The following is a 27,800-nucleotide window of genomic DNA, read 5'->3' on the forward strand; positions in this document are numbered from 1 at the left end:
AAATGTTGCGTAAACCATTAAAACCCCAGGTTCTCGCAAACAAAGTTCAGAGCTATTCATCAGTCAACATTCAAAAGAGAAGATTCAAGGATTACTATAATCTCTCTGTTGTTTGCATATTGACCTACTCCATCCAAACTCAGGCCTTCCACTCTTGATCATAGGCAGTATTTTCTAATTTCTTACATTCTATTTAGCGTAACAGAAAGTGAGGAAGGGATGGATAAGTGACTTTTGTACACACAGATAATGAACATCACTCTTGAGAGAAAAATTCAGTGTTAAGCATGGCTCCACTACTCTCTCTGCCAAAAGATAAAAAGAAAGGAAGAGAATCCTTCACTACATAATATTCCAAGCAGACCTCTAAATGGTCCTATGCATAACAACAATATTTAGTAGACACACATAGGTGCCAGGGTTGTTTACTTTTTAGGAAACTAGAAGGCAACCTATGATAACCGAACTAGACAAATGTAATTTGACTTACTATTGCCTAAACATATCTCCTCACATCATTCACAAGACAATAATGACCTTACTTTGTATCATTCATTTATATACTACTGAAACTTAAAAGAGGATTTTGGGGTGAGGTTGGTATTAAATTATGAAGCCTCATGCTTAAGGTTTGAGGGCTAAATTTTTAATTCCTTAGAAAGGAGAACATTAAAAAACAGATATTTTCAATCTTATAAATGTCTTAATAATATTCAGACTTGACACCAGACTACTCAAAGTTTTTTGTGCTCCATGGAATAAAACTGTGATGTTAAACTGAGTAAATTGCATTTACATTCCTACATGAAAGTTAATGGTGAAAAAAAAATCCATTGCATTCCAAAGTTCTGCCAGTATGCTAAATACACTTAGATCATACAAAAATGTTAAACTTTTGTGATTCATTTCATGAGTAGGAGTATTCATCCTGCAATCTTAGATTCATCTAAAAAACTGATTGTTCTCTTGACAAATAAACTCTGGTTAGCCTTTAAAAATGTGCACATTCGGTGTAACTGAAAAGTTGGCTATTATTTTTAAATTTCCCTGATCTAATATACATTTAATATTCCTTTGTAGTAATTATCTTATGATTATGTGAGTACAGAATCACTATGTTATCCTAGTGAATGCTCTCATCAAAAGAAGGTTGAGAATAAAATTTCAATTAAAAAAAAGAATATTTGAAACTCAGGGAAGTTTGCAGAGAACCTGTGAAATTTACCCACACACAGATTTCACCTTAGGTCCATCTTACTTGTGTTTGGAAAGACATATGCCCATTTCTGGGTAATTTTTATTTTTGAATAATTTGTTACCTTGTCAAAGTCACAGTTCAAAAGAAAGTTACTCTACTAGCCTGTGCATCCATTTATGATCTATATCCCATCTAATCCCCAAAAGTATTTGAGGTGATTATCCACTATTAATTAGTAATTAATATTTATAGTTTTGCTAGCATCTTATATTAGGTGGTTGTTTTCAAATTAGTTACTTATTAGAGCACACATTAGTCTGAATAGCTATTCTCTAACTATGTCATAGATGTGCTTTTAGCATTAAAACTCTAAATCCAGAAGTGGGAGTTCATTACAGAGAACAGTGCAAGAGCAGCCCAGATGTGCATTAGCAACTCCGGAGAGCAGATGAGTAATGGATACTTCAAGTCCTGCCAGCAACAGAATCTGTGGAAGAACTCTGGAGAAGCGAAGATACCGGATATTGGTGACCTGGGAGGATTTAGGAAGCAGTAAGGAAAAGAGAACTCGAAAAAAAAAAAATCTAATCTATGTGGCATGTTACACCTGAGAGAGAAAGAAAAAAAAATACCACCAAAAATAAAAAGACTGTATTCGAAAGTATGAAAGCAAACAGAACGAATAACGCAGCTTCCAGTGAGGGGGAGAGGAGACCACTGAACCATCTCAATTCAGGGATCAAGCCTGAGGAAGATGTTACAGGACATTTCCTCAGAGACAAAACAGAGGTAAAGGGAAAGAACACCAGAGAATTAAAAGGCACTGAGTTGTCAGGAACTGGAAAGCCAGCTTACAGGACACATGACAAGCAGTATGAGAAATGGCCAGGAAAGGAGGGGCCGCCAGTCCTGTAAGGCCTTTGCAGTTGCCTTTAATTATAAAGGAGGCTGTACACACAAATTCCCTGAAGACAGACCCACCCAAGGGTTTCTGATTTTCTGCTCACACATTGCTTGGAGAGAGACAAGCTGTCAGGAAAACATAAAGAACCATTTTATGAAATAAATTGAAGCTTTCATCTCTTCAAAGATGTGTGATTAGAAAAAATAAATCATATAGCTCTTTCAAATCACAGCCATAAAAATAACAAATGCCATTATATACATCCTGCTTGCATTTAATGAGATAAGGTCTACATGATGGAGTTACTGGTACACAGTTTTATTTCTATCTTGAACTTGATGCTTTCAATGAGCTTTTTTGGTAAAGGCAATTGACAGTTTTCTTATTCATTCTAAGAATCTGTAAATGCATTTTACGAACAGCAAAATGAAAGACTAGATAAGATGGAATGGTGTGTCCACTGTGCTGGTTTAATGGTAATGACAGTCATTAGTAACTTCAGAGAAATCAAGCTAATTGACGTGTTCACCTCTGAAAAGTGGGTATTAAAAGTATTAAATAAATAAGATATCAAAATAGAAATTCTTGACAGATAAAAATAATCTGTCATTTGGTACTTGAAGTCCCCGTACAAGTGACTTTCACTCACCTTCCAGTTCGCTGGAGCTCAGGTCCACTGTGTCCTCCGTGGGGCTCAGCTTCCCCGTGAGCTGCTGTTCCATTTGGTACAGCAGGGATCTTTCTCTTCTCCTGCAGAAAGTTTTTGTTTTAACTCCAGATTTTGATTATAAATAACAATTTTTTTCCTTGAAGCAATATGCAGAATGGCTAAGAACCCAGGTTCTGCGACTTGCTGGACCTCTGGGAAGTGATCTAGCTTTCTGAAGATTTATAGTTCCCTGCTCCATGTTTTGGGGGTAGCATCATTACCTATCTTATAGTGTGGCCGAGAGAACTAAAGTGATAGGCATCTATTTATTCTTTCCACTGGCATTTATTGAGAGCCTAGTGAGTACCATTCATTATTGTAGATATTTGAGCTGTAAAGGTAAGCAAGAAAGAGTATTATAAGAGCTGAAAGTATAGCTCACTGGTAAAGTGCGTGTCTAGCATGCCCAAGATCCTGGATTTAATCCTCAGCTCTATAAAGAAAATATGAGAAAGAGAAAAGAAAAATCATACATTGGCAGAGGGAGACTATAAACTTATAATGCCAGGTAGGTAAATGAGCTATGAGAAAAAAATAAAATAATGGAAGGGAAAGAAAGAGACTAGGGGATAAGATAGGAGCAAAAAGCTGTTAGGCATTGTGACATTTTATGCCTGGCATAGTTTATTCAATAAACATGAACTAATGTTTTAAAATCCACTAATTTAAAAATATATTTTCCTCTGTAATACCAGCTGATATCTTTCTATTCAAAGAATAATTTTAAGTCTTTCTGACTCATAGACTCAATACTATACAAAAGAAAGCATCTAAATGAACCGATGGCAAATTAACCAGTTTATGTTATTCTCCCCTAGATTTATTTTATCTACTTTGTCAGTGACAGTTTTTTTTTAATTTTAAATCAGAAATTCCTGCCTGAAATTCTACTTACGGTGATGTTAGAGCATACCAATGTCTTCAAAAGTACCTTAAAATATCATTTAAAAATTATAAAAGGTACAATTAAAATACTTCCTTGGCTGTTACTCCAAAATAGAATAAGAACAAACATGAAGCACAGAAGTGACTCATCAGCTGACCTTAGGCAGCATGAGATATTCAAATAGAATAATACCTGCTTCAAATATGGGAAAAATAATTTTCCTGGGCATGTAGACAGATGAAATTAAACTTAAGTTCAAAAATAAGAAAGGTCTGTCAACTAATGTAAGAACTGTCTTCATGGGTAAACAAGATACTTTAGTAAAGGAATTTAAGAATGGCTCTCCAGACCTACTTTCTAATTACCTATAGAAACATTTCATAGCTTTCACAACACCAGAAAGCCAGTAATAATATTTGATCTTCCAAGAAACCTATACTTTCTGGATAAGTTAAGTCTTTGTTTTATAGTTGTTGTTTGTTTTTTTAAAATGGGCCTGGGGGTGGAACCCAGGGGCATTAGACCTCCGAGCTACACCCCCTGCCCTATTTTTTATTCTTTATTTTGAAACAGAGTCTCACAAAGTTGCAGAGGGCCTCACTAATTAGCTGAGGCTGTCTGCAAACTGTGATACTCTGGTCTCAGCCTCCTGAATGCTGGGTTTGCAATGTGCACCACCACACCCGGCTTGTATTATAGTTTTTTAAAAGCCATACATTGATACAAATAAATGATAAATCACAGAAGATACTAACTATCCTAAAGTACAAGTTTCTTCAAGGAATAAAATAAATGGAAGTTTGAAAAAATTAATATCAGAAAGCCAGTGATAATATTTGGTCTTTTTTTAATAGAACCTATCCTTTCTGGGTAAGTTAACTCTTTATTTTACAGTTTTTTTAAAAGCCATACATGGATAAAAATAAATGATAAATCATGGAAGATAGTAACCATCCTAAAGTACAAGCTTCTTCAAGGAATAAAGAAAAATGGCATTTAAAAAAAGTAATTTTATGAAAAATATTGATACATATTTTGTAGAAAATATTTTATATTGTGAAACACCTGTATTTTGATATTTTAAGAAAGTGCTAGGTCCTTGAAATATACCAGTGAACCAATTGGGCCCTTGGAGCTTATAGTTTAATGAGAAAGACAGACAATAAACAAATAAACCAGAGAATTAATACTATAATGTATTAGAAAGAATTGGGACTATGGAAAAAGAAAACTTTAGAGGTGCCTGGGGTGTGCAATGGGTAGGCGCAGTGGTCGGAGTGGTGATTTTTTAATAGACTGGTCAGGTAGGCTCAGTGGAAAAGGGCCCTTTGAGAAAAACTTAAAGTAGGAGAGCCATGAGAATAAGTGGGGTACAACCCAGGAAGAAATGACAACCAGTGGGACAGTCATAGGATGCGAGTGGCTGGAGGGTTCAAAGCACAGGAGTGAGGAGGCCTTGCTAGTTGGGAGGAATGAGAAAGGAAGAAAGTGGTAGGTAATGACTTCTTAGATGTTAGTGCAGGCCAGATTTTGAAGGCTTAGCAGGCCAGTGGAAGAACCTGGCTTTTATTACCAGTGAAAATGAGGGACGTGTGTAGGGTTTGAGGAGAAGAGTAGCATAAGGAGTGTCGAACTGAAGTCACTCTGGTAGTTATACTGAAAATAGATTCTAGGGGCCAAGGATAAAAACAACGAGACAGCCAGTTAGGAAGGCATTTCAGCAATCTAGGAGAAAGATGAAGGCATGCAGATCAGGGTAACATCAGTGGTTACAATAAAAATGGCCTAATTCTGGATAAATATTGAAGTCCAAGCCAGCAGAATTTCCTGGTTATAATAGAAATCAGGTATAAGCAATCAAACTGATGATTTGGGCCCCATCAATTGTAATGATGTAGTTATCAGTTGACCAAGATGCAAGTGTAACAGATTTTGAGAAAAAAATAAGTGATTCTTACATCTTCAGGAAACACTGCATGGGCTGTTCCCTAAAATCATGAATGCAAAGATACATAGAGGTACAGAAAGAAGACAGAATACATTTCAGTTAAGATCTTCAATATGTTAAGTTTCAGGTATCTAAAAGACATTGAAATAGAAATGATAGGCATTTGGATAAATAACATTCAAGTTCAAGGTAGAAACTAAGCTTCAAAGAAGTTTAAACAAGTGTAGACAAAAGAGAGATGATTAAGGTTTGAACCTTAGGTCACTTCTACATAAAGAAATCAGAAGGAAGAGGGAGATACTGAGGAGTGACCAATGGGATCACAGGGAAGCCCATAGAGTATGATGTTTTGGGCATCCAGCCAAGACAGATCATCCAGAAGGCAAAATAAACCCTGTCAAGCCCTGCTGATTAATAGGTTTAAAAAATGCACACTGAGTCAGGCATGGTGATGCATACCAGTAATCCCCATACTTGACAGGCTGAGACAGGACTGCAGGTTCAAGTCCAGTCTCAGAAATTTACCAATGCCCTCAGCAATTTAGTAAGACCCTGTTTCAAAATAAAATTAAAATAGGGATAGGTTATAGCTCAGAGATAGAATACCCCAAGGTTCAACCCCTAGTCACACATACAGACACTGAGACTCGACCATGGCATTCAGCATTGTGGAGATCATTGGTGACCATCATGTAAGTATTTTAGCAAAGTGGGAAGGGCAAAGGCCTTAATGGAACAGATGTTCAGAGGAAATTAGAAAAGAGAACTTGGAAGCAAGTAGTATAGAGAACTGTTCTGTGACATTTCGTTGCAAAAGGAAACAAAGAAGAAATTGGTGATTTGCTGGGAGTATTGTAACAATAGTTTTTTTTTAAGATTGGCAACTTGATAGCATATTTTATACTTAATAAAATGTTATAATATAGAAAAAAAGAAGTGACAAGAAAAGGGGAGGATTGGTAGAGTCCTTGAGTACATGTGAAGAGATGGAATTGTTCATTAGCAGCAATACACAGGAAGGTGGAGCTTGTGGGTTCAGGTACAGGTGCTGACAGACAGACAGACAGGTGTGGTAGAGGGAGGTTATGGAAGTTATTTTTTGATTATTTCAAATTTCTAAGGGGAGTAGGAAGTCAACATGTAAGAATGAAAGTCAGAAAGAATGTGCTGAAGGTTTGAGGTGAGAAGAACAGGTATAAGATAGTCAGCTGAATAAAATGATTGCACTTAGAAAAAATAATGTGGTAAATTAGTAACATTCCGGGCCCACTTGATGTACGTGGTCATGAAATTATGTCAATGCAGTTGTACATTTTCCTTGTTTCAACTCTAATAGTGCAACTACAAAAATAAACAGTTGGAATCACACAAGGCTGTGGTTTCAACAAGCAAGTACTTGGCATGAGAAAAATAAAAAATGTTGAGGGTTTATACAAGGGAGTGATTATAGAGACTGGCATAGAGGTCTAATGAGTATTTTCAGGGGTATCCCTTGAGATGACAGGTTCTTTTTAACTGAAAGGAAAACATATTTAAAATGATGTGATTTGCACATTTCAAAAGGGTAAAAACTACAGAAATTATTCTGCAGAGAACTATTATTTAAATGAGTATGAAGCCAGGGTATTTAAAAATGCTATTTAATTTTTTCCATTGAACAAAAGGAGATATAGCTTTATACTACCAACTGATTAATTACTACATGCATTTCAAAATACAAATATAATGAAGCATACAACATATTTCTAATTCAAACTCATTGTATAAAATCGTGCTGTCTAATCACCACTAAACACATGCCTATATAAATTTAAGGTAATTAAAATAAAAAGCCAGTTATTTGGTTAGAGTAGCTGAATTTTTCGTGTTCAATAGTGACCTCATAAAGAAAATACATATAGAACATTTTCATAATTGTAATGAGTTCTACTAGACAGTACTAATAGAAAACATCAGGAGATCAAGTATTTGTTCAAGGTCACACGAACTCAGACACCTTGACTCTTAATTCAATCTGCTTTGTACTACTGCCTCTCAGCTCCCAGAATTTACTAATTAATTCTTACTTCTTCATAAAAATAATGAAAATACAGACTTCCCAGCTCTCAACTTGCCTCAAAAAATACTATTCTTCACAGGGTATTTTAAAATATATTTGACTTCAATTTTAATATTTGAAAAATTAATTAGCATTTCAGTGACTTTAACTGTATTAGCACTTTTTCAATATATTCATATTTTATGTAATTTATCCAGATTACATCAGAGAGTTTCTTATTACTTCACAAAGCATTCTGTTGCCTTTCTATATCATTAGTGCAAAGATGTATATAAATGTAGATATAAAGCAACTGTTAAAATTATACCTTAAGCAGCTACCTTTTAAAAATAATAATTAATGGAGCAGCTGGCATGATGGTACATGCCTGTATCCCAGTACATGGGAGGCTGAGACAGGAGGACTGCAGATTCAAGGCCGGCCCCAGAAACAGTGAAACCCTGTTTTAAAATAAAAAATTTTAAAAAAATTAGGTTGGGGGTGTAGCTCAGAGTGAGAATGCCCCTCGGTTCAATCCCCAGTAACACACACACACACACACACATACACACACAAATGTAATGGAGCAACAGAAACTATATATGGTTGTAGTTATAAAATCATAAAATGGAAATTATTAAGAAAAGTAAAGTCTTTGGAAACCATAGAATAAATTCAATATAAAAGCATAAGATATTAATATATTTTTCTTTAAGTGACAGGGAAATTGAGATGACCTTCCTAAGCATTTATGGCTGAGTGGAACACCTGCTTACCCAGCCACCTTTCACTGACCAGAAAAACTCCTATGTCCAGAGCTGGGTCAGTAAGGCCACCTGTTGCTTCAACTGGAGCAGCAGAATAAGACCAGGCTGGACTCAGCAGGGGCAAGTGTGAAAGGCAAAGCTGAGGCAAGGACCTTGGGAGGACTGGGAAGGCATGTCCAGGAGGAGCAGAGGTGGCTTTGTGAGGGACAAGCTTTGCAAACATTTGGCCACCACTCCTAAAATACGAAAGTGACCCCAAGCACAGCAACCTTCTTTATTCTTATCTTTCTGGAACATATGATAGGTTAAAAAATACACATTCAATTTTCATAGGCAGAAATTTTATAATTTTTACACTAGACTGCCTCACAGCAGCAATGCAAAATAAAAATTTTAGCAAAAAATATTCCAAATTTCACTGTGACTAACAGTAATAGGAAGTTCTCTACATAAGATGATTATACCATGACTTTGATTTTCTCTAGTTCTTGCCTACTTCCAAGTAATATATCAGAATACAGAAAGACAATAATAGGCTTTATTGCAACACATATTTTACATTGTCATCAAAATTTTAATTTTCTTCCAATATAATAGCTTTTAAGTTGAGTCTAACATCTTCCTGGGCAAATGAGATTGTTTAATTTAGTGACTTATCATCAAAATTTCAACTTCTCAGGGAAGTGTGCTGGATAGTATCAAGAAAAGTTTTGTAAGTTTATACTTCTTCCATTGAGGTAATAATTTAAATCATTCTAATCTTACTGATGAGTTACAGTGTTTATGACATGTATTTAAGAGAAAACAAAAAACAAATGGGATTTTAAAGAATGTTTTCAAATACACATACCTGTGAAGGGACATTTTTGGGAGGCTCTATTCGAATGCTTGGGTCCCATTCTCCAGGAGGGAGAACAGTAACCTGATCCAGAAATTCATCAATCCCTGATACCAAGTCGTTACGGTCTTTAGCTTTGTAAGCGACATCGTGAAATACCTAGAGGAGAAAATAAATATTACTTATAGTTTAAACGTTATAAAATTCTTAATGTGCTTGGTATTTTTATTTCCCAGGTATTCCACATATGATTATAACATTTTAAAGAAATCGGCAGCTCTTACGCTAAAGTTTGTAATGTACAATATTATATTATTTTATGAATCCATTTTCTAGATGTTAGTATAAATGATGAGATTTCTGTAGGCAAGGATTAAGGAAAAGGAAAAGAAAAAGGAAAATAAGCTCATTAAAGTAGAATTAATGATTTAATCTATATAAAGGTTATCTATGTGTAGGTCAGTCAAATTTTGTAAATTCAAGATCAAGCTGGGCATGGTGATATAGACTTGCAATCCCAGTACTTGGAAGGCTGAGACAGGAGGATTACAGGTTCAAGGCCAGCCTTAGAAACAGAAGGCCCTTCACAATTTAGTGAGACCTTGTTTCCAAATAGGGCTGGGGGTGGGGCATAGAGGTTCAATCCCTAGTAACACACACACACACACACACACACACACACACACACACACACACACTTATTTTGATGATTCACAGAGCTTTCAGGTCTTCTTTGAGACACATGGTAGGACTGGCCTTTTTTTCCTTGTCATCTGGATTAGGTATGTTCAATTTAGGTATATAAATGTCACTTTTTACTAGCAGCTAATAAGCACCAGTGTGTGACTCATCACAGTGCCTCTGTCAGGTTTGGCGGCTGAAAAACACAAGTTCAGGACTGAGCTTCTGTGAGTCTGAGTGCCAGAGAGACCAGTAAGCAGACCCCCTGCAGGCTGTAATGGACATTCTGCATGATGTAACATTTGCTTGAAATTTCAAGTCACTAAGATTTTGGTTGGTTATTCCTGCAACACTAACTAACCTCTCCTGGCTAGAATACACAGGGTGATACACTCAACATAATAAAGGGGGAAATGAAAATTAAGGATAAACTGGAAAAGACTAATTTACACTGGAATAAATGTTCTTAATATAACAAGTATTCCTGATATACTTTTTGTATTTTGCATATGAAAAATGGAATTAACAAATATTTGAGGTTAGAGATTCCTTTCTTTTTTTGCTGGCTATATTAATCAAAATGGGACGTGGTGGCAAATGCTTGTAATCCCAGCATTAGGGAGGCTGAGGCTGGAGGATCATGGTTCGCAGACAGCCTCAGCTACTTAGTGAGGACCTCTGCAACTCAGTGAGACCCAGTTTCAAAACAAAGAATAAAAAATAGGGCGGGGGGTATATCTCGGAGGTCAAATGCCCCTGGTTTTCATCCCCAGACACTCAAAAAAAAAAAAAAAAAAACAAACCCAAAACTTACAGAAAATTTTTGCTTTCAAATATTTCATTCCACTTTCAGGCCATTTGTTTTAGTTTCTGGTTTGACCATCTAAAATGCAGCCAAAGTGATCATAGTCACTTTAAAATACTGTTTCTTGACTTTGTTTGAGAACACTTCACAAATATCATTTGTGTGATAAATATGGAGTCTTTGTTTAGAATAATATAAAAATATCCAGGTTATGTTAATGCTTTAGTTGTATTTTGAGAGTGAGGGTTTTAAAATATTAAAAACAGCTGGGCATGGTGGCGCATGTTTATAATTCCAGTACTTGGGAAGCTGAGACAGTAGGATCTTGGGTTTGCAGATAGCCTCAGCTACTTAGTAAGGCCCTCTGCAACTTAGTAAGACCTTGTTTCAAAATAAAGAATAAAAAATAGGGCTGGGGATGTAGCTTAGAGGTAGAATGCCCCTGGGTTCCATCCCTAGTACCACAAAAATATATATAATAATAAAATGCAATATTAAAAACAGATTTCCCTGCCACAAGCCACTGATTTTATGGCTCAGAATATCCTCATCTAAAGATTTTTCTGTGGCCCTGAGAACCGTCTGAACACTTAAAAATTGCAAATGTTCTTAATCCTTAATGAAATTTTAGTCTCTCTAGTTTCCTGCCTTTAGCAAGACTCTTGAAATCTTTCTCGATGTGATCGCATTTAATTAAAAAACTGCTTCAAGGGAATTGGGGGAGAGAAGTGGGGAGAGGGAAAATGAGGATTGAGAAAGGGAACAGTTCAAATACATTTACACCCCATACAATCTCACTAACATAAAGGGGGGAAGAAGGAAGGTGGGGGACAGGTATACAGAGGGGAATACAGTAAGAAATGTGTACGTTTACATTTCTATCATTTAAATCCCAAATATAATTTCATCGCTTCAATAAAATTATGAAAAATTTATTATTATTGCCTCAAGAGGTCATGGAAATCTATAACTGCCTTAGATGAATGTCCAAATTTCATCTAGAGGATATGATTTCCTATTAATTTAAAGCTCATCGAAGATAGTGACACCATAATTCATTTGATTTTAAATTATAAACAATATTTACTGTTGTTTTTATCACATAGTTTAATTATCTTAAATTGTTTTTTCTCTGTTCTCTTTGTCAGGCTAACTTAACATTCTGATTCCAAAATTACTTTTCAGAGAAGCCTTCCCAAATCCTCTCTCAACCTAAATTGGACATTTTGTTAATTTTCTCTTAATACCTCTTCTTCTTGGTATATTTGTTGTAAGTATAATTATTTGTTAGAATCAATTGTTAATTATGAGATTAGTTGTTCAATGTTTGTTTTCCAATTAAAACAAACTCTGAGCATTCATTCAACAAATATTTATTACTCTAGGTGCTAAGAATACAGCAGTGAAACAACAATAAAAATCTATTTCCTATGGAGCTTAAATTATAGTGAGGTGAGAGGAGAGAACTGAACAATAAAAACAAATTTTGATGGCTGATAGAAAGTGCTATGGAGAAAAAAATGATTCAGGAAGAGAGAATCAGGACCTGATTGGGGGTGCTGCAATTTATTTAAAAAAAAAAAAAAGGTTAAGAAAAGCATCCAGAGTAGCCATTTAAGCAACGACCCAAAGGGTACAAGTCATCTAGCTCACAGGAGCAGAAACTTACCAGGCAGAGAGAACTGACAGTATAGAGCATGCATGTCATGTTTGAGAAGCTGCAAGGAGGCCAGTTCCTAGGATTGATGTGAGCAAGAGGAAGAGTAGCAGGAGATGATGACTAAGACAGACGGGGGAAGAGATATAGGCCTAGAGGACTTTGTAGAACTTTGATTCTGAGTGAGACAGGGAGACCTTAAGTCTTAAGCAGAGGAGCAATTGCTCCAGTTATTGTGTTTAGAATAAATCAAGGTGAAGTCAGGTCAGAAAAGACACCAAGGAAGCTAGTTCAGTATTATAATAATAATAATGGTGGCATGGACCAAGTGAGAGTAGGAAAAGCCAGGTGATGCTGAAAACTAGACAGTAACAATCAAAATCTGCATGACTTACAATGTACGTAGATTGGCCCTTACTTTCCTGACCTCAACACCTCTTGCCATTTTTCTTCCTCATTCCTGCCTATACGTTTCATCCTCCTTAATCTTCCTCGATGTTTCTGGCACACGCTTGACTCAAAGTTTTTACCCTTGTTTATTCTTTTTCTTGGAAAACTCTTGCCTTGGGTATGTGCATAACCTGCATTTTTTCTTCTTTGGGGATCTTTGCTAGAATGTCCCCTCAAGTCCTTCTCTGGCCACTTCATTTTACCTTGCAGGTCTCTGCATGCAATTTCTATCTCCTTTCTCTGATTTCATGGTTTTCTCTACAGCACTAATCTTCATGTGTTATCTATTTTACATCTATGTCATCCTGTCTTGCTACTAGAGTACTGGCTCAATGACAATAAAAGGTTCTTATCCATTTTACTTGCCCCTATACACCCACCATCTGCCAGGATACCTGATAAATAGTTTACATCCAGTAACTATTTATTTGATGAATTAATGAAAAGCAAATTGAGAAAAAGACAGTTTTACTAGAGATCAAAACTCTTTGCAAAGTTATTATATTTAAGATGGCATGACCTCAGCATAGGGGTGTTTTATTTTTTTTGAAAGCCAGGTCTTACTAACAAGGAAAAATAATGATGGGCGATTCAACAAATAATACTGAGTCAAAGGATTATGTATGTAAACATAAAATTATATTTATACTCACATGCCACACAAAAAGTGATGTCAGATATGTTGCAATGAAAGATAAAGCATGAAACTCATTGAACACAGTATAAAAAGATAATTGGTGACCTCAAGGTAAGCAATAGGACAAATCTAATAGATTTTATAATAAAACAAAGCATACAATAAATTGTTGAGCTTTTCTTTTTGGGGAAAATAAAAGAAAAGTGGTATTTAATGTCAATATGAATAGGCAATAGCATATTTACTAATAGTGACTTTACTTGGAACAGTTTCAGGACAATGATAGGGACAAAAAACAAACTGCAACATGTGAAGAGAAGAATGAAGCTAAAATATTCATGACCAAGTACGGACTACTTCTCCAAGTCTTCAGCTTCAGACAAGCAACACTTCTTGAATGATAGATGCTATAAACCAGTAAAAAAATTTTTTTACTTTCAGAACGTGGAAGACCTGGATATTCATTTCACATATATTTATTAAGTAGCTACTACATGTTGGTCATGGTTGCTGACTAAACATACTTTTGACTTAAGATCTAGGAAACAGAGAAAATCTTTAGCTTGAAAATCCAGAACAAGAAATGAAAATTTCTTCAAAATTTTTTTGGGTTTGTATTGATTTCGTTTTCATAAACAGTGATATATATATATTACTATGGGACATATTTACTATATTTTAAAATAAATGTGTAAATGCATATTTTTAATTTCTCACTTTTATGTTCTATTATGGTAAATAACATATCTACATATATGCTTAATTTTTATTTATTTATTTTTATTTTTTGGTGGTATTGGGGTTCCTGGAAACCCTCCTACCTCTGGGCTACACACCCAGACCCATTTTTATATTTTTATTTGGAAACAGGGTCTCTTTTTTTTTTTTTTTTTTTGGTGGTGGTACTGGGGTTCCTGGAAGCCCTTCTACCTCTGGGCTACACTCCCAGACCTATTTTATATATTTTTTTAATTTGGAAACAGGGTCTCTTAAGCCAGCGTGGCTGGCTCCGAACCAGCGTGATCCTCCTGTCTCCGCCTCCCAAGCGCGGGGATTACAAGTGTGTGCCACCACGCCCGACATGAAACAGGATCTCTTAAGCCTGTGCGACTGGCTTAGAATGTGCGGGATCCTCCTGTCTCTGCCTCCCAAGCACGAGGATTACAAGCATACACCACCACGCCAGCTATATGCTTAATTTTTAGAATGCAAAAGAATGGAAACAATTAGTAGTGCTGATAAGTGCAATCATGATTTTCTCCAGTAAATCTCAACAGAAATGAAGAAAATGGATTATTAGGTTGATTCAAGATATAATATTGGTATGATGACTTGCACAGTCATTAATTTATTTTAAAAAAATATTAAACTCTGAGTGAGGTACACACACTACGCTAAGTCTGAGAACACAAAAGGAAAGGATAATCTACCTCTGAAGTTCCCAGCACAAAGAGAAAAAAAAAGGACAGAGCACAGCTCAGGCATTTGTTTGAGCCCTGGCAAAATCAGGCCACAAAAATAAATATTAAGCAATTAGTAGTCTCATAGAATTAACAGTTTGATAACATAACACAGTTCACCATTTTCCTAGCAAATTAACTGTTAGTCAAGATACTTAATTTTATTCTTTTTGTGTGTATGTGGTACTGGGGATGGAACCCAGGAGCCTTCTACCTCCAGGTTACAGCCCCAGCATATTTTATATTTTATTTGGAAACAGGGTCTCACTAAACTGCTGAGAGCCTCACTAAGTAGCTGAGGCTGGCTTTGAATCTGCATGATCCTCCTGTCTCAGCCTCCCAAGTACTGGGATTACAAGCATGCACTACCACATCTGGCTCTTAATTTTATTATTAATAAATAAAATTAATTAATTTATGGCCTTCAAAGCAATTAGATAAACACCTTGACTTTGAACAATAGAAAGCTCTTTTCTCCTTTAAAAGTATTTAAATGTTTTAGAAGCTTGAGAATGTAGCTCAGTGGTAAACTGCTTGTCTAGCAATATGCCAGGTCCTGGGGACAATTCCCAGCATTGCAATCAATCAATCAATCAATCAGTAAATATATTGAAACACTTTTTCTTATTAAATCACTCACTGTCCTACTGTAGTTAGCATATCTTCTTATAATTAATAGCTTATTTTTAACAGTAACTTCCTGGTTGGCTTGCTGCTTCTATATCCTACTGCCTACAAAGAGTCGCAAAATTCTCTAAAGCTAAACTCAAAACTTTCAATTCTAAAAGATTCATTTCCAGTCCTCATTAGATGGCTGACACTTATTCTAAAATTAGGCAGTTCATTAATCAAGGAAATTTGTAAAAGTCCTTTCTCTGCTTTCATTTGAAATCTAAAATGTACTGTGCATGAATGTTTTCCCGCTGCTTTATACCCACTTGATGAGTCAAAAAAGGAAAAGAAATGCCAGGCGTGGCGGTGCACGCTTGTAATCCCCGCGCTTGGGAGGCAGAGACAGGAGGATCACGCAGGTTCGAAGCCAGCCGTGCTGGCTTAAGAGACCCTGTTTCCAAAAATAAAATAGGTCTGGGAGTGTAGCCCGGAGATAGACGGGCTTCCAGGAACCCCAGTACCACCAAAAATAATAATAATAAAAATAAATAAATAAAATAAATGATATTCTAGTTCAAGTATAATTCCATTCATTCATTAACTATTGAACTTTAAATTAATGCCCTTCCTATGATCTTTTCCATTTGTTCTTCCCTTTAACAATAAGAACAAATTTCCATAATGTGTTGGGGAATATAAGCCAAAGAGAAAACGCATCATACTATTTCTTATGTTCTTATTTTTACGATATTATATTTAAATATATTTTATTGATGCATTGTAATTATATGTCATAATGAGTCTCAGAGTGATAGGAACGTACATGCACACAGCCCTTGCTGTGTTCCCCTCTGGATTCCACCCTGCCCCCCCTTCCTCAAACATTTTATTGAGATTAGTATTTATAGTTTGATAGAGGTACACTTTTGAGACTTACATCTATTTGACAAGCTGATGGGAGCTTTTTCTAGTCCAAAATAATCTACTGGCAAAATTTTTACGTAATAAAAATTGTATGCTCTATCAAAGAAATCACAAGTCCCTTAAGTTCCATCTCTAGTTCCTCTAATTATCCAAAGACTCCCACATTAAGAGCATCTACATATATATCAGGCAACTGTAGAAGGCTGATGGATGTTTCATGGCTTTTAGTTGTCACATTTGATGCCACACTCTTCAGTTAAGCCACCATTGCCTTTCATTTAGACCTTACAAATATTTTTTTTCTTAAAACAAGATTTGCAATGATATGGTGCTTATATTGGCAGTGCATGAACAATAAGGAAAATATCATTAAATTAAAATATTTTAATTAATACTAAACAATTTTTCTTTAGAATATAAGGTCTCAAATATTATATTTCTGGGTGATAATTTATTATTTTTGTGGGAGGATGTACTGGGGAATCAAACCCAGGGACAATCTACCTTTGAACTACAACCCCTGCTCTTTTGTTTTGTTTTGTTTTGTTTTTAAACAGGGTCTTCCTAGGTTGGTAAGAGTCTCATGAGGCTATCTTTGGAACTGTGATTCACCTGTCTCTAGAGTACTGGTATTATAGGTATGCACCACCACACTCAGCTTATTAACCCTTTTAAACATTTTTTTGAGGAAATTAGATAGTGAAAATATGAGAGAATAGGGATTCAGTACAGATAAATCTGAACCCCAACAAACCATCATGCAAACAGGACCTCTAAAAGTTAGTTGTGCCTGGTGGGGGAAAATGTTTCCAATAAATTTGGATAAATACCTCATCTGTCATTAGGGTTGCAATTGATCTGCCAATCTCATGGTACTGTTGACCCTTTCCCAGGGGTCCCAGGAGAATGAACAAAAATCTGTAAGCAAGAAGAAAAAAAGAAAGAAATGTTTCAAGGTAGAAATATAAAGATAATTTTGGTAGAACAGAATCACTCATCTTAGGAATTAGTAAAAATGATGATTTTGATGTGAAATATTTTTATAATTTTCAATCATTATTGTTTTGAAACATTTTACAACACTTGACTCCTCTGCATGAGGTCCTGGAGCAATGACAACTCATGGTCATTTTTACCTCAGTGTTTCCCCATTTCAATATATGTATAGCCTACACAGTTTGTTTTATTGAGAATCTTAAGGATTCTATAATATTTAGAGAACAAAGGCAGGAAAAGTAAAATTTGATTAATACTTTCTGAACTGGAAGAAAACTCACTTGTATGCAAAGTGGAGGAAAGCAAAAAGGATCTAGAAGGTAATAGCATAGTATAAACAAAGAGAAAATGTAAAATAAAAACCAGCAGGCATATGTAAATTTTACATCAAATATTTAAAAATTTTGTTAAGAATCAAAGAGCAGCCAGGCAGAAGAACATAGAGTTAATGATCTATTAATTCTAATGCTAGAGGAATTAAAAGCAGTAGCTGATCTATAATAATCTATCTAAATTAGGTTGAAGGTCTGGCAAATTCATCATCATACTCGTGCTTTTAAAGAAATCAATACATGCTCTAACTTTAGAGGATTAGTAATTGCTCTGTCTATGCAAAGGTCAATGCTTCAGGGAAATTGTGAAAATTAAAGAATGCCCTATATTTTGCAGTGTAATCCTGTGGTGTTAATTTGTTAAGTGGTTTATGCAATTACAAATGAAAACCAATGGCTCTGTAAGGTACACTGAAATAGTTAATACAATGTCATCCTTCATTTGATTGTAAGTTTTAGAGACTGCATGTTTTTACATGAAATATATTTTATACTTTCTTACAGGATCTGACTTAAGATTTTGTGTCCATTGTAATTGAATGCAAGTTCATTTCTGCTATATAGGAAAGCTCACTATATATTAAAAACAGGAACAGTTGAATGTGGTGGCAGATGCTTTACCAACCATAATACTGTTAAGAAATTTTCTAACCTATGTGCATCTTGCTATTTTTCAGGATTCCATTCTGTGGGCTATTTATAAAGTCCTAAAAGATTATTTTCTGACATTTCTGCTATGTGTTACCATTACATTCATGGTCTGCCCTTTTGTCCTCCTAAGAAAGCATAATTAGGAACCCTGAATGGCTTTCTTTATTCTATTTGTCTAACTAATCTTCTTCCATTTTTCACCTTTCCTAACTAAATAGTCTAGTCTTTTGAATCCCTCTGTACACAGTGGCTCTAAAGTGCCCCTAATTTTCTTCCATTGCTCTCTACACATATTTTGCTGTGTCTGTAGGAAATGAGGTCACATAAACCTGACAGCTATCAAAGTGAGGGTTTATAACTCCTTTATTGCTTCTCTCCACTCCTGGGAATTTTTCTTTCCTTTCCTTTGAAGAACAAGAGTTATCTTTGTTATACATAGCCATCATTTGCTCACAGCTCACCAGACACCTTCCTAACAACAGATGGTGAATAAATGATGGGTCAACTGAAAAGAAACTTTAAACTACTAAAACAGTATCTCTACAATTAGTAAGTTTAACATCTTAAATCTAATTCTCATAGTCCCAGAAGCTCTGACTAGATTATAGGCTGCGGAAATAAGAATATGGCTTTAATCATAGGGTCAGATGCCACTTTAATATACTCAGGATATCTTTTCCCCTTATTAATGTAATTTGGTATATATCAGAAGTCTCAGTAACCCTCAAACAGGATAAACAGAAACTTCTGTCTAGAACCTGAATGAGAACTAGGTGTTATACTGATATAAAGCGTCCCTAAAGTCTCATGTGTTAAAGGCTTAGTCTCCTAAAGGAGCAGTGCTCAAAGGTAGAGCCCTTGGGAAGTGACTGGATCACAAAAGTTTTGACAGTATCAGTGAGTCATTCATTGAGGAATGACAATTTTTTTTTCTTTTTCTTTTCTTTTTTTTTTTTCTTTTTTTTTTTTTTACAATACTGGGAGTAGAACACAGGGGCATTCTAACTTCCAGCTACACCCCAGCCCTATTCTTTAATTCTTTTTATTTTTGAAACAGGGTCTCACTGAGTTGCAAAGGGCCTCACTAAGTAGCTGAGGCTGTTTGTGAACCTAATCCTCCTGTCTCAGCCTCCCAAATGCTGGTATTACAAGTGTGCGCCACTACACCTGGCTAATAGAGTGACAATATGAATTAACGACTGGAGGTGTGGGAAGTGGGACCTAGTAAAAGGGGGTGTGTCCTTAGAGGTATGTTTTTTGGGTCTCTTCTCTCTCTCTCTCTCTCTCTCTCTCTCTCTCTCTCTCTCTCTCTTTCTTTCTCTCTTGGCTATCAGGAACTGGACAACTTTCTTTTGCTACACCCTTCAGCATGATGTTTCTGCCATGAAGCACAGACAAACCACTGAAACTATGAATCAAAATAGTCTTTCTCCTTTAAATTGTGTATATCAAGTATTATGATCATAGTGATGAAAAGCTAACTAATTAATACATCAGATTTCTCACTCAAACGACAAGGTCAAACATAGGTACTCCAAAACTGGATCTCATTCTAGTCAGATGAGATTTATAAAATATGCTCTCTCTTATTCATACTCAAAGCATGGAATGATATAATTGGCCATGTTTTGAGGCCAGAGGTCTATAGAGAAAATATACTCTGGGAACCCAGTGGCCACAGCACGTGAACTTTTCATCATTCCACTTGACTAAGTCATTCAATGTTTACAAAAAGAAGTCTATACTAGTAGCATCTCAGGTAGCCAGTCATATGGAAAACATGGCCCTAGATATACAAGCTTTACTGAATCAAACCAGAGTGAATGGATACCTTTACCTAGAAATAATATCTGATGGTAGAAGCAGAGAAAAAAATCAGGTCCCTGGAAAAGCTGGTAGAAACAAATTACCGAAGTTAACATTATATTTTTTCACAATTTAATCCATGTGGGAACAGCTTTATATCTATAAAATAGGGGTAAATGATAATGACATATTTTGTGTTATCCCTAATCTACTAGTTTTTATTTATAGTCAAGTGAAAAACTAATTTAGGTAATCAAATTAAGCTTGCAATTTTGATTCAGATACAACCACACTTTTATTATGCTACTACCAGTGATCCTTCAAACACCCTAGAGAGGCATTCTGGGCCTAGGATGAAATATACAGTATATTTGACATGTCAGTGGCTTTCTTAATGATGCCTCTTACTTTTATTTAGATGGGATACTCAAACATAAGCCAAATCTTGGAAATTCATTTTCTTGGGTTTGATCACTCTCATATACAGGATCCTTTCTTTCTTAAGCACACAGTTTAATGTTATTTTTCAGAAAAGACTAACAGTTTTCTTTTTTTAAACCAAACATGTAAAATTGAATCTGTATGATTATATAGATCAGGGTACTTAGCAACAAGAAATATGCCTAAAATAAAACACAGAGGTTTGAGGATAGAATAATCTTTAGGGCACTTTCCCCTCTGCTACAAACAAGAAAACATTGTTTTGTGGATGACACATTGGTTTCTAGTCAGAACTCTAGCAGAAAATTATATTTAATGTTCATTTTCTTTTACACAAAAAAAATATTATTTAAGAAAAATGTAAAAGAGTCTGGATATTTTTTACCTGGTTGGTATTGGGACCTCAGCCAGTCCTTGAAGCAAGACGGCTGGAGACAACCTAACAAATGCAACAACAGTCCTATCCAAGAACTCCAGTTCTCCAACCAAGATGTTTGATGCTTCAGCACCAGGAGGAATCTTTTTCATGAAATGCAGATCAACCTGTGAGCATTGCAAAGCAAATAAGGCAAGTCAAAATTGGAAAACTTGATAAATCATAGTTTAGCACAGTGCTTCATATATACTAACCTGTCAATAAACATAGTTTAAGAAACACACCTAAAATGCCCTTTTTCTATAACTTCTTTCCTTTACTTGTGGGTTAAATTAATTTGTCATCAATGAGCTTAATATTCCAGTTTTTCTATCATTATTTTTAAAAGAAACTTTTTCAGATTTTAAAAATCCTCGAGGGTACTATATGTGCTCAATTAACTAAATATACTTTAGCCATAATTTAATTGCATATGTTAACAAATTTATTATTTTATAATATATTGCCTTAGTTTTACATATTTTTGCTAATTAATACTCAATATATGGCTATTTCAAAGGAAATATAATTATGTTTTTTCTTATGTTATGACATTAGCCTTTATAGTTATTCTAATTTATCTTCTTCATATTCTACACTTAGCCTTCTAAATCTTTAATTCTATTTTTTCATCAGAGAATTTAGATACCATCAAATAGAGAAAACTAGAAAAACAGAATAGAGCAAGAACAAAGGTATTAACATTTGCAGTTGCTGACGATCTATTGTTGAATTCTAATATGAGATGTCTATGATTGAAATGAATGAACATAAAACAAAAGTGATCACTAACAAGAAGAAATGCTAAGAGCAAAGTTATATCCAAAAACTAAATGTAAATTACCCTGAGGATCAAATATCAATTTTTATTCATGGGCCTTCAGTAAAAAGGAAGCAGTGGCTTCCAAGTAAAATTAAAGGTTCTATTTCTTGTTTCTGATTCATTTGAGTTGCTTTTTATGAAACTCTGATTTTAGGGGAATAATTTATTTTCCAATTAGGGAAATAGTTTATCTTCTCTAGTAATTGGTTTTATGCTCTTCTGTTAATGAAATGGAAGCCAAAGATCAAGGTGAGAACAGCCAAGAGAGAGAGGAACGGGAATGTGCTCTGGAAAAATAGAGGTGGAGGCTGAGAAGATATTTTTAGGCCATATAGTTATTTTTCAAGTTCAATAATTTGAGGATTTTTTTTCAAAAAGTTTACAGTAAAAAATTTAAAACTTTTAGGAAAACCTTAGAAAACCCATAGCCACACTTTAGTAAGTACATTAAATATATTGCTTTCTGAAATTGAGACCTCCGTACAGCTATTTGGGAAATTATTGCTAATTAATCTTCTTATAGGATAAAGATGTCAGAAACATAAAATCCAGTATCCACAGAATGCAAAGAATACTTATAATTATAAGAATTTAATATTAAAATATATTTCTACTATTCCACCAAAATCATCAGGAAAAACAAGTATCTTATTTTAAAGAAAAAAAGAGAATGATTTAACAAAGCAAAACTGCCTATAAAAATATTTGACAAATATAAATTCCAAAGTTGAACTCAAAATATCTAATTTCAAGTATAAATTTATGTTTGTGAAGCATATATTCTACAATATTATATGGTAAATACTTTTATAGCATCTAATACTTTAATTTATAGATAACAAAAATTTATTAACTTTAATAAGTAAGGCTAATTTTATGGGATTTTTATACTTATTTTTCTAGCTAGTAGAAAGGTGCACACTGAAAATGCTTTAAAAGAGTAATGATTTATATTTTCACTATACTGCCAAAATTCTAAAAAGATTATCTGTGAATTATTAATTCTGTGAGAAAGTGTAATAAATTTTAAGTCTTTCAGAGCCCAGAAGAAGAAAAAAATTTAACTCTAATTGAAAGAATAATTACATGGTATTAGTATATTAGAACAAAATTTTAAATGAGAAAATAACTTATTAAAATAATATAGCCTGGTGTGGTGGTACACTCTTATAATCCCAGCATTTGGGAGGCTGAGACTGGAGGATAGTGGTTCAAGGACAGCCTCAGGTACCTAGTGAGGCCCTATGCAACTCAGTGAGACCCTGTTTCAAAATAAAGAATAAAAAATAGGACTGGGGTATAGCTCAGAGGTAGAATGCCCCTGGGTTTTATTCCCGGTACCCCCCAAAAAAGAAAATATATAACTTTAGTCAATATATATGAGTTATATTGGTAATATTTAACATTTAGATTCCACCTAGAAAATGTTATTTAAATTCATTTATTGCTTAATAGATGCCACAATCTTACCTATTAAAGTTGGTGCCCCTGGTAGGTTAAAATTATAGAAGTAACTTCAATATAAAATTTAATTAAATCAAGGAGTACATAGTTTGCTAAACAGTTTGATTTTATTTAAAAATAAATGTTTTTAAAATTATGATTCAAACATGATTTTTAAATTATGTAAAACCTAATATATCATTGATACACATTATGTTATTTCTAGAGTAGCCCTATATATATTTTTTTTACTTGTGTTAATACATGATTCATTTAGAAAAATCTTATTTGGAGCCTGGCACGGTGGTGCACACTTGTAATCCCAGCATTCGGGAGGCTGAGACTGGAGGATCAAGGTTCGTGGACAGCCTCAGCTACTTAGTGAGGACCTCTGCAACTCAGTGAGATTCTGTTTCAAAATGAAGAATAAATAAAATAGGGCAGGGGGTATAGCTCGGAGGTTGAATTCCCCTGGGTTCCATCCTCAGGCCCGCAAAAAAAAAAAAAAAAAAAAAAAATCTTATTTGGTAATATCCCCACCTTGTAATATAACACAAGATGACATTTAAGAACCACAATTACAACTACACAAAAACAGTTTCGGGATCCAGGTTGAACAACATCCCTAAAATAATCCTTAAGGGGACTCAAATACTTGAAATAGAAAGAAGGAAATCCTAGAAATATTTAGTCTCTGAACAAGATCTTGAAGGAATTAAGCTATACTCTTTTGGGTCCAGATTTATCTTGTGCTTCTGGGCTATGCAGCTCCCACTGTTAGGCTAAAAGAGAAAGATCCTTTTTTCTGGGCATTTGATACTTAAGCTGTGAATGAGAAACAGTTCCTGTCTAGGGAAGATAGGTAAGATAGCGGAGCAGGTTAGAACTGAAAGCGTCTGGGCAAGCCACACACTGAGGACTGAAGATTAAACAAATGGGAATTTAGGGAGAAAGATTAAGTATTAAGCCCATTATAGAAACTATGAGAAAATAAAGATTCTCTGGGGAGAAATGGTGCTTTGACACCAACTAGCCAGTTATTTTGAGCCCCTTTCTTAATCTCTCTGGGATTCAGTTTTGTTGCAGGTAAACAGGATGTCTAAAGATCCTAGTTCCATAATTTCAACTAGCCAGTTATTTTGAGCCCCTTTCTTAATCTCTCTGGGATTCAGTTTTGTTGCAGGTAAACAGGATGTCTAAAGATCCTAGTTCCATAATTTAATAATCTAACTCTTTTAATATGCTTCACGCACAAAAGAGATGTGGGAAAAATTTATATTTGAAATTATGTGAAGTCTTTTTAGGTCATTTGATAAAAAACAGATATAAACTAGGAATCTTCTACTGTCAATTTAACAAACAGAAATATAGTATTTTGACACATCTGTTTGCAAAAGGAAGAGCTAAAACCTGATAACTAAGATTATATTTTAAATCACTCCTTTAATGAATTAATCGGGTGGATCTATCCAATAGATGGATTAAAACTAGGTAAACTTAAGGTAGATAAAATATGGGGTCAAGTCACATGAAGTGAATAAAAACCACCTTCTGTTAACATCTCAAAACAGGGATGAGGAGAAGGCTCTAGACATTTGACTGCCCTATTAAGTCGACCAGTGCATGGGAATGCAATGACGAAGAAAAGTGTTAAAGGAGATGAAATCTATTTTCCACTCTTGTGTGGTTCTGGTTATTTGGGGAAACCTGAAGATGAGACTACTGTCTTCAACTGGCAATCTCCATTTTTATTTCATATGTGACATTTTTTAAGGCTTTTAAGATAGGTTGTACAAGAAAAAGAAGGAAGAGATATAAAATTCAATGTATAAAGGTCACATATTCAAAAGCTAAGAGGTAATTTATTTGAAAAGATGAGTTGGGAGGTTTTGTAACTATTGTTGTTGAGAATGTTAAATATGCCCTTGTTATACTGTTAATGCTCTTATAAATAAGTAATCAACTTTTTATGTCATTGCTTTTAAAACAGTTTCAAATTAAGACTATCGGAAATTAAATGTATGGCAGCTTGTGACAGCTTTATTTCAACTTGCAGATGAATGAAGATGTAATAAAGCTTATAAAAGATAGTTTTTAAAGTGGCAGATGGAATACATTTGAACTGGCCTCCATAGAGTGAAATGAGCTCAGAACCACTGTAGAACACCGCCCGAGGAGGCCCTCACCTCTCTCTCTTGCTGATGTGAAGGTCCTTTTTCATGCTTTTGTTTCATCCCACATGGACTAGTATGCCCCTTTTGTTGGCCTCCCAGTCCCTGCACGCATAATTAACAAACTTAAGCTTGGACACCAGGCCGAGGAGACTCCACAGGCACCAGAAGGAGAACATGCACACAACTAGACCTAGATCAATTTGGTATTTCAAAAGAATTCTGAATAAGTTCAAGGAGCTGATTGCTATTAATTTCTTTGGAATTTTAATTCAGACAACTTCCTCTACTGCATTTCCACTTCTTCCCATTATTAAAATTGCTGCCATCACTGGGCTCTGTCAAAATTTTAACTCCAATTTTTTACTATTTCAGCCACTCAGATAAAGGGAATTATTTGCCCTCCTTATCTTTGGCCAACATTAAAACTTCTTTTTTTCTCTACTTAAGTGTTATATTTTATAGCTTACAAGGGCACATATGAAATGTCAGAAATTCACTCACCAAAATCACATTATTTTCACTGTCTCATTATTTACTGAGAGTATGCTCAAGTAAATTATTTCATTTGAATTGTCTCCAGTTGGATTATACCTCAACATAGTCAGCCCTTTGTATGCTTTTATTCAAAACTCTTCTCAGTTTCACTGTGTCCTTCTAGGATTTCTTTACACTAATGTCTTTCTTGGAATAACAATGACAATAACATTTTATATTATATGACTTGTTTTTCCACAAAGAAGGAAAGTGATTTGGAGAAAAATTACTAGCAAGATTTTTTAAACAATTTATTAAACCTATGTTAAAATCTCTGAGAGCCCACTTACTACTTTGAGAAAAAAAATACATTGTACCAAGTGGCTTGAATCTTGAAGATGGTACATAAAATTTACATGTTCAGTGTTTTTAATAGGCAAAACAGCACACACAGATTTAATACTCGCATTGTCTGTAATATTTTCAAGCTTTGACTAAGAAACAAAAAAAAGTGCATGCAAAAAAATTGTGTCAACGCCTCATAAGACAGGTAGTAATTTCTACTATTAATTTGCCAACTTGGATGAGAAAGAAAAAAAAAAGCTTACCTTGCTAAAGTCAACAGTGCTGTTTTCTCTGCTAACATCATTTTTACTTTCAACACAGGCTGGAGTAGACTGAGGAGAGACAACCTGGCCTGCTAAAAGAGATTGTTATTACAGAATACACACAATTATTTACATAGTTCTGAACGATTTGAATGAAAAATATGAACTTCAATTAAACTGGACTAACATAGTTCCTTAATGAGTTTACGGTGTAAGCGTGAAGGATCAATATAACTAGATCTGTATCAATACAAACATTCTCATCAGTTACAGATAGAAATGGGAGAAAACAGTCAAAAACATTTAACCAGATTCCCAGCTTTAACCTCGAATTTATTTTCTCTGAAAAGAGAGTGGTTATAAATATATCTAACATTAACTGAATTTTGAAATTTTAATTTTTATTTATTTATTTATTTATTTTTGCGGTACTGGGGGTAGAACCCAGGGGCTTTTCTACCTCTGGGCTATACTCCCAGACCTATTTTATACTCTCTTTGGAAACAGGGTCTCACTAAGTTGCTGAGAGCTTCACTCGGTAGATGAGGCTGGCTTCGAACCTGTGCGATCCTCCTGTCTCAGCCTCCTACGGCCTGGGATTACAAGCGTGCGCCACCATCCCCAGCCAAATTTTAATTTCTAAATAACAACCAAAACAAATGGCATGTATAAAAATCTATCTATTAAGCTTTTAGCTTATACTAAAGAATATAAATCCTAAAAATGAATATTTGCTTGAAAATTACCAAGCATATGTTTATATTCTATTGAATCTAAAAAGCCAAACTAATAAGTTCTTCAACAGTAACTTTTAGAAATTTCTATATTAGGGTTTATGTTAGAAATATCTTTATTTTCTCCAATATGAATCCTGTCGTCATCATTTCTGTACCTGTGACTATTACCTAAGCATATCAGCATATAAGTAAGTAATATCAGTCTGCTATTCAAGAGAAGATCAATACTCTTGAGTTATATTAGTTTTCTGTTGACAGTAACCAACACTTATTTTGGTGTTCTCTTCCCAAAGAGAACACTATAGGGAAGGTGATATTAGTTATGTAGATGGTAGAGCTGGAAATTTAAGAGGGACTAGAAAAAGTTAAATTCTATCATTTACTAA

At 34.7% G+C, this 27,800-nt stretch overlaps 1 protein-coding gene across 7 annotated transcripts in view; it reads right to left on the reverse strand.

Annotated features, from left to right (window-relative positions):
• SLC4A10 (solute carrier family 4 member 10) overlaps nucleotides 1–27,800 on the reverse strand; it is a gene marked incomplete at both ends in the record, with an annotated part of 320,758 nt that overhangs the window by 68,583 nt on the left and 224,375 nt on the right. For 2 of the 7 annotated variants that reach the window (XM_080689854.1, XM_080689852.1), the window contains 6 exons: nucleotides 2,752–2,852; nucleotides 9,301–9,447; nucleotides 17,345–17,432; nucleotides 21,126–21,283; nucleotides 25,608–25,697; nucleotides 26,678–26,766. In XM_080689854.1, the coding sequence (XP_080545980.1) occupies nucleotides 2,752–2,852; nucleotides 9,301–9,447; nucleotides 17,345–17,432; nucleotides 21,126–21,283; nucleotides 25,608–25,697; nucleotides 26,678–26,766 (673 nt within the window). Of the gene's footprint in view, nucleotides 1–2,751; nucleotides 2,853–9,300; nucleotides 9,448–17,344; nucleotides 17,433–21,125; nucleotides 21,284–25,607; nucleotides 25,698–26,677; nucleotides 26,770–27,800 lie in introns of all 7 variants that reach the window. The other 5 variants (XM_080689853.1, XM_080689851.1, XM_080689856.1 and 2 more) reach the window with 3 other exon arrangements.

The sequence above is a fragment of the Muscardinus avellanarius genome (assembly GCF_963383645.1).
Source record: "Muscardinus avellanarius genome assembly, chromosome: 2".
NCBI lineage: Eukaryota > Metazoa > Chordata > Mammalia > Rodentia > Gliridae > Muscardinus > Muscardinus avellanarius.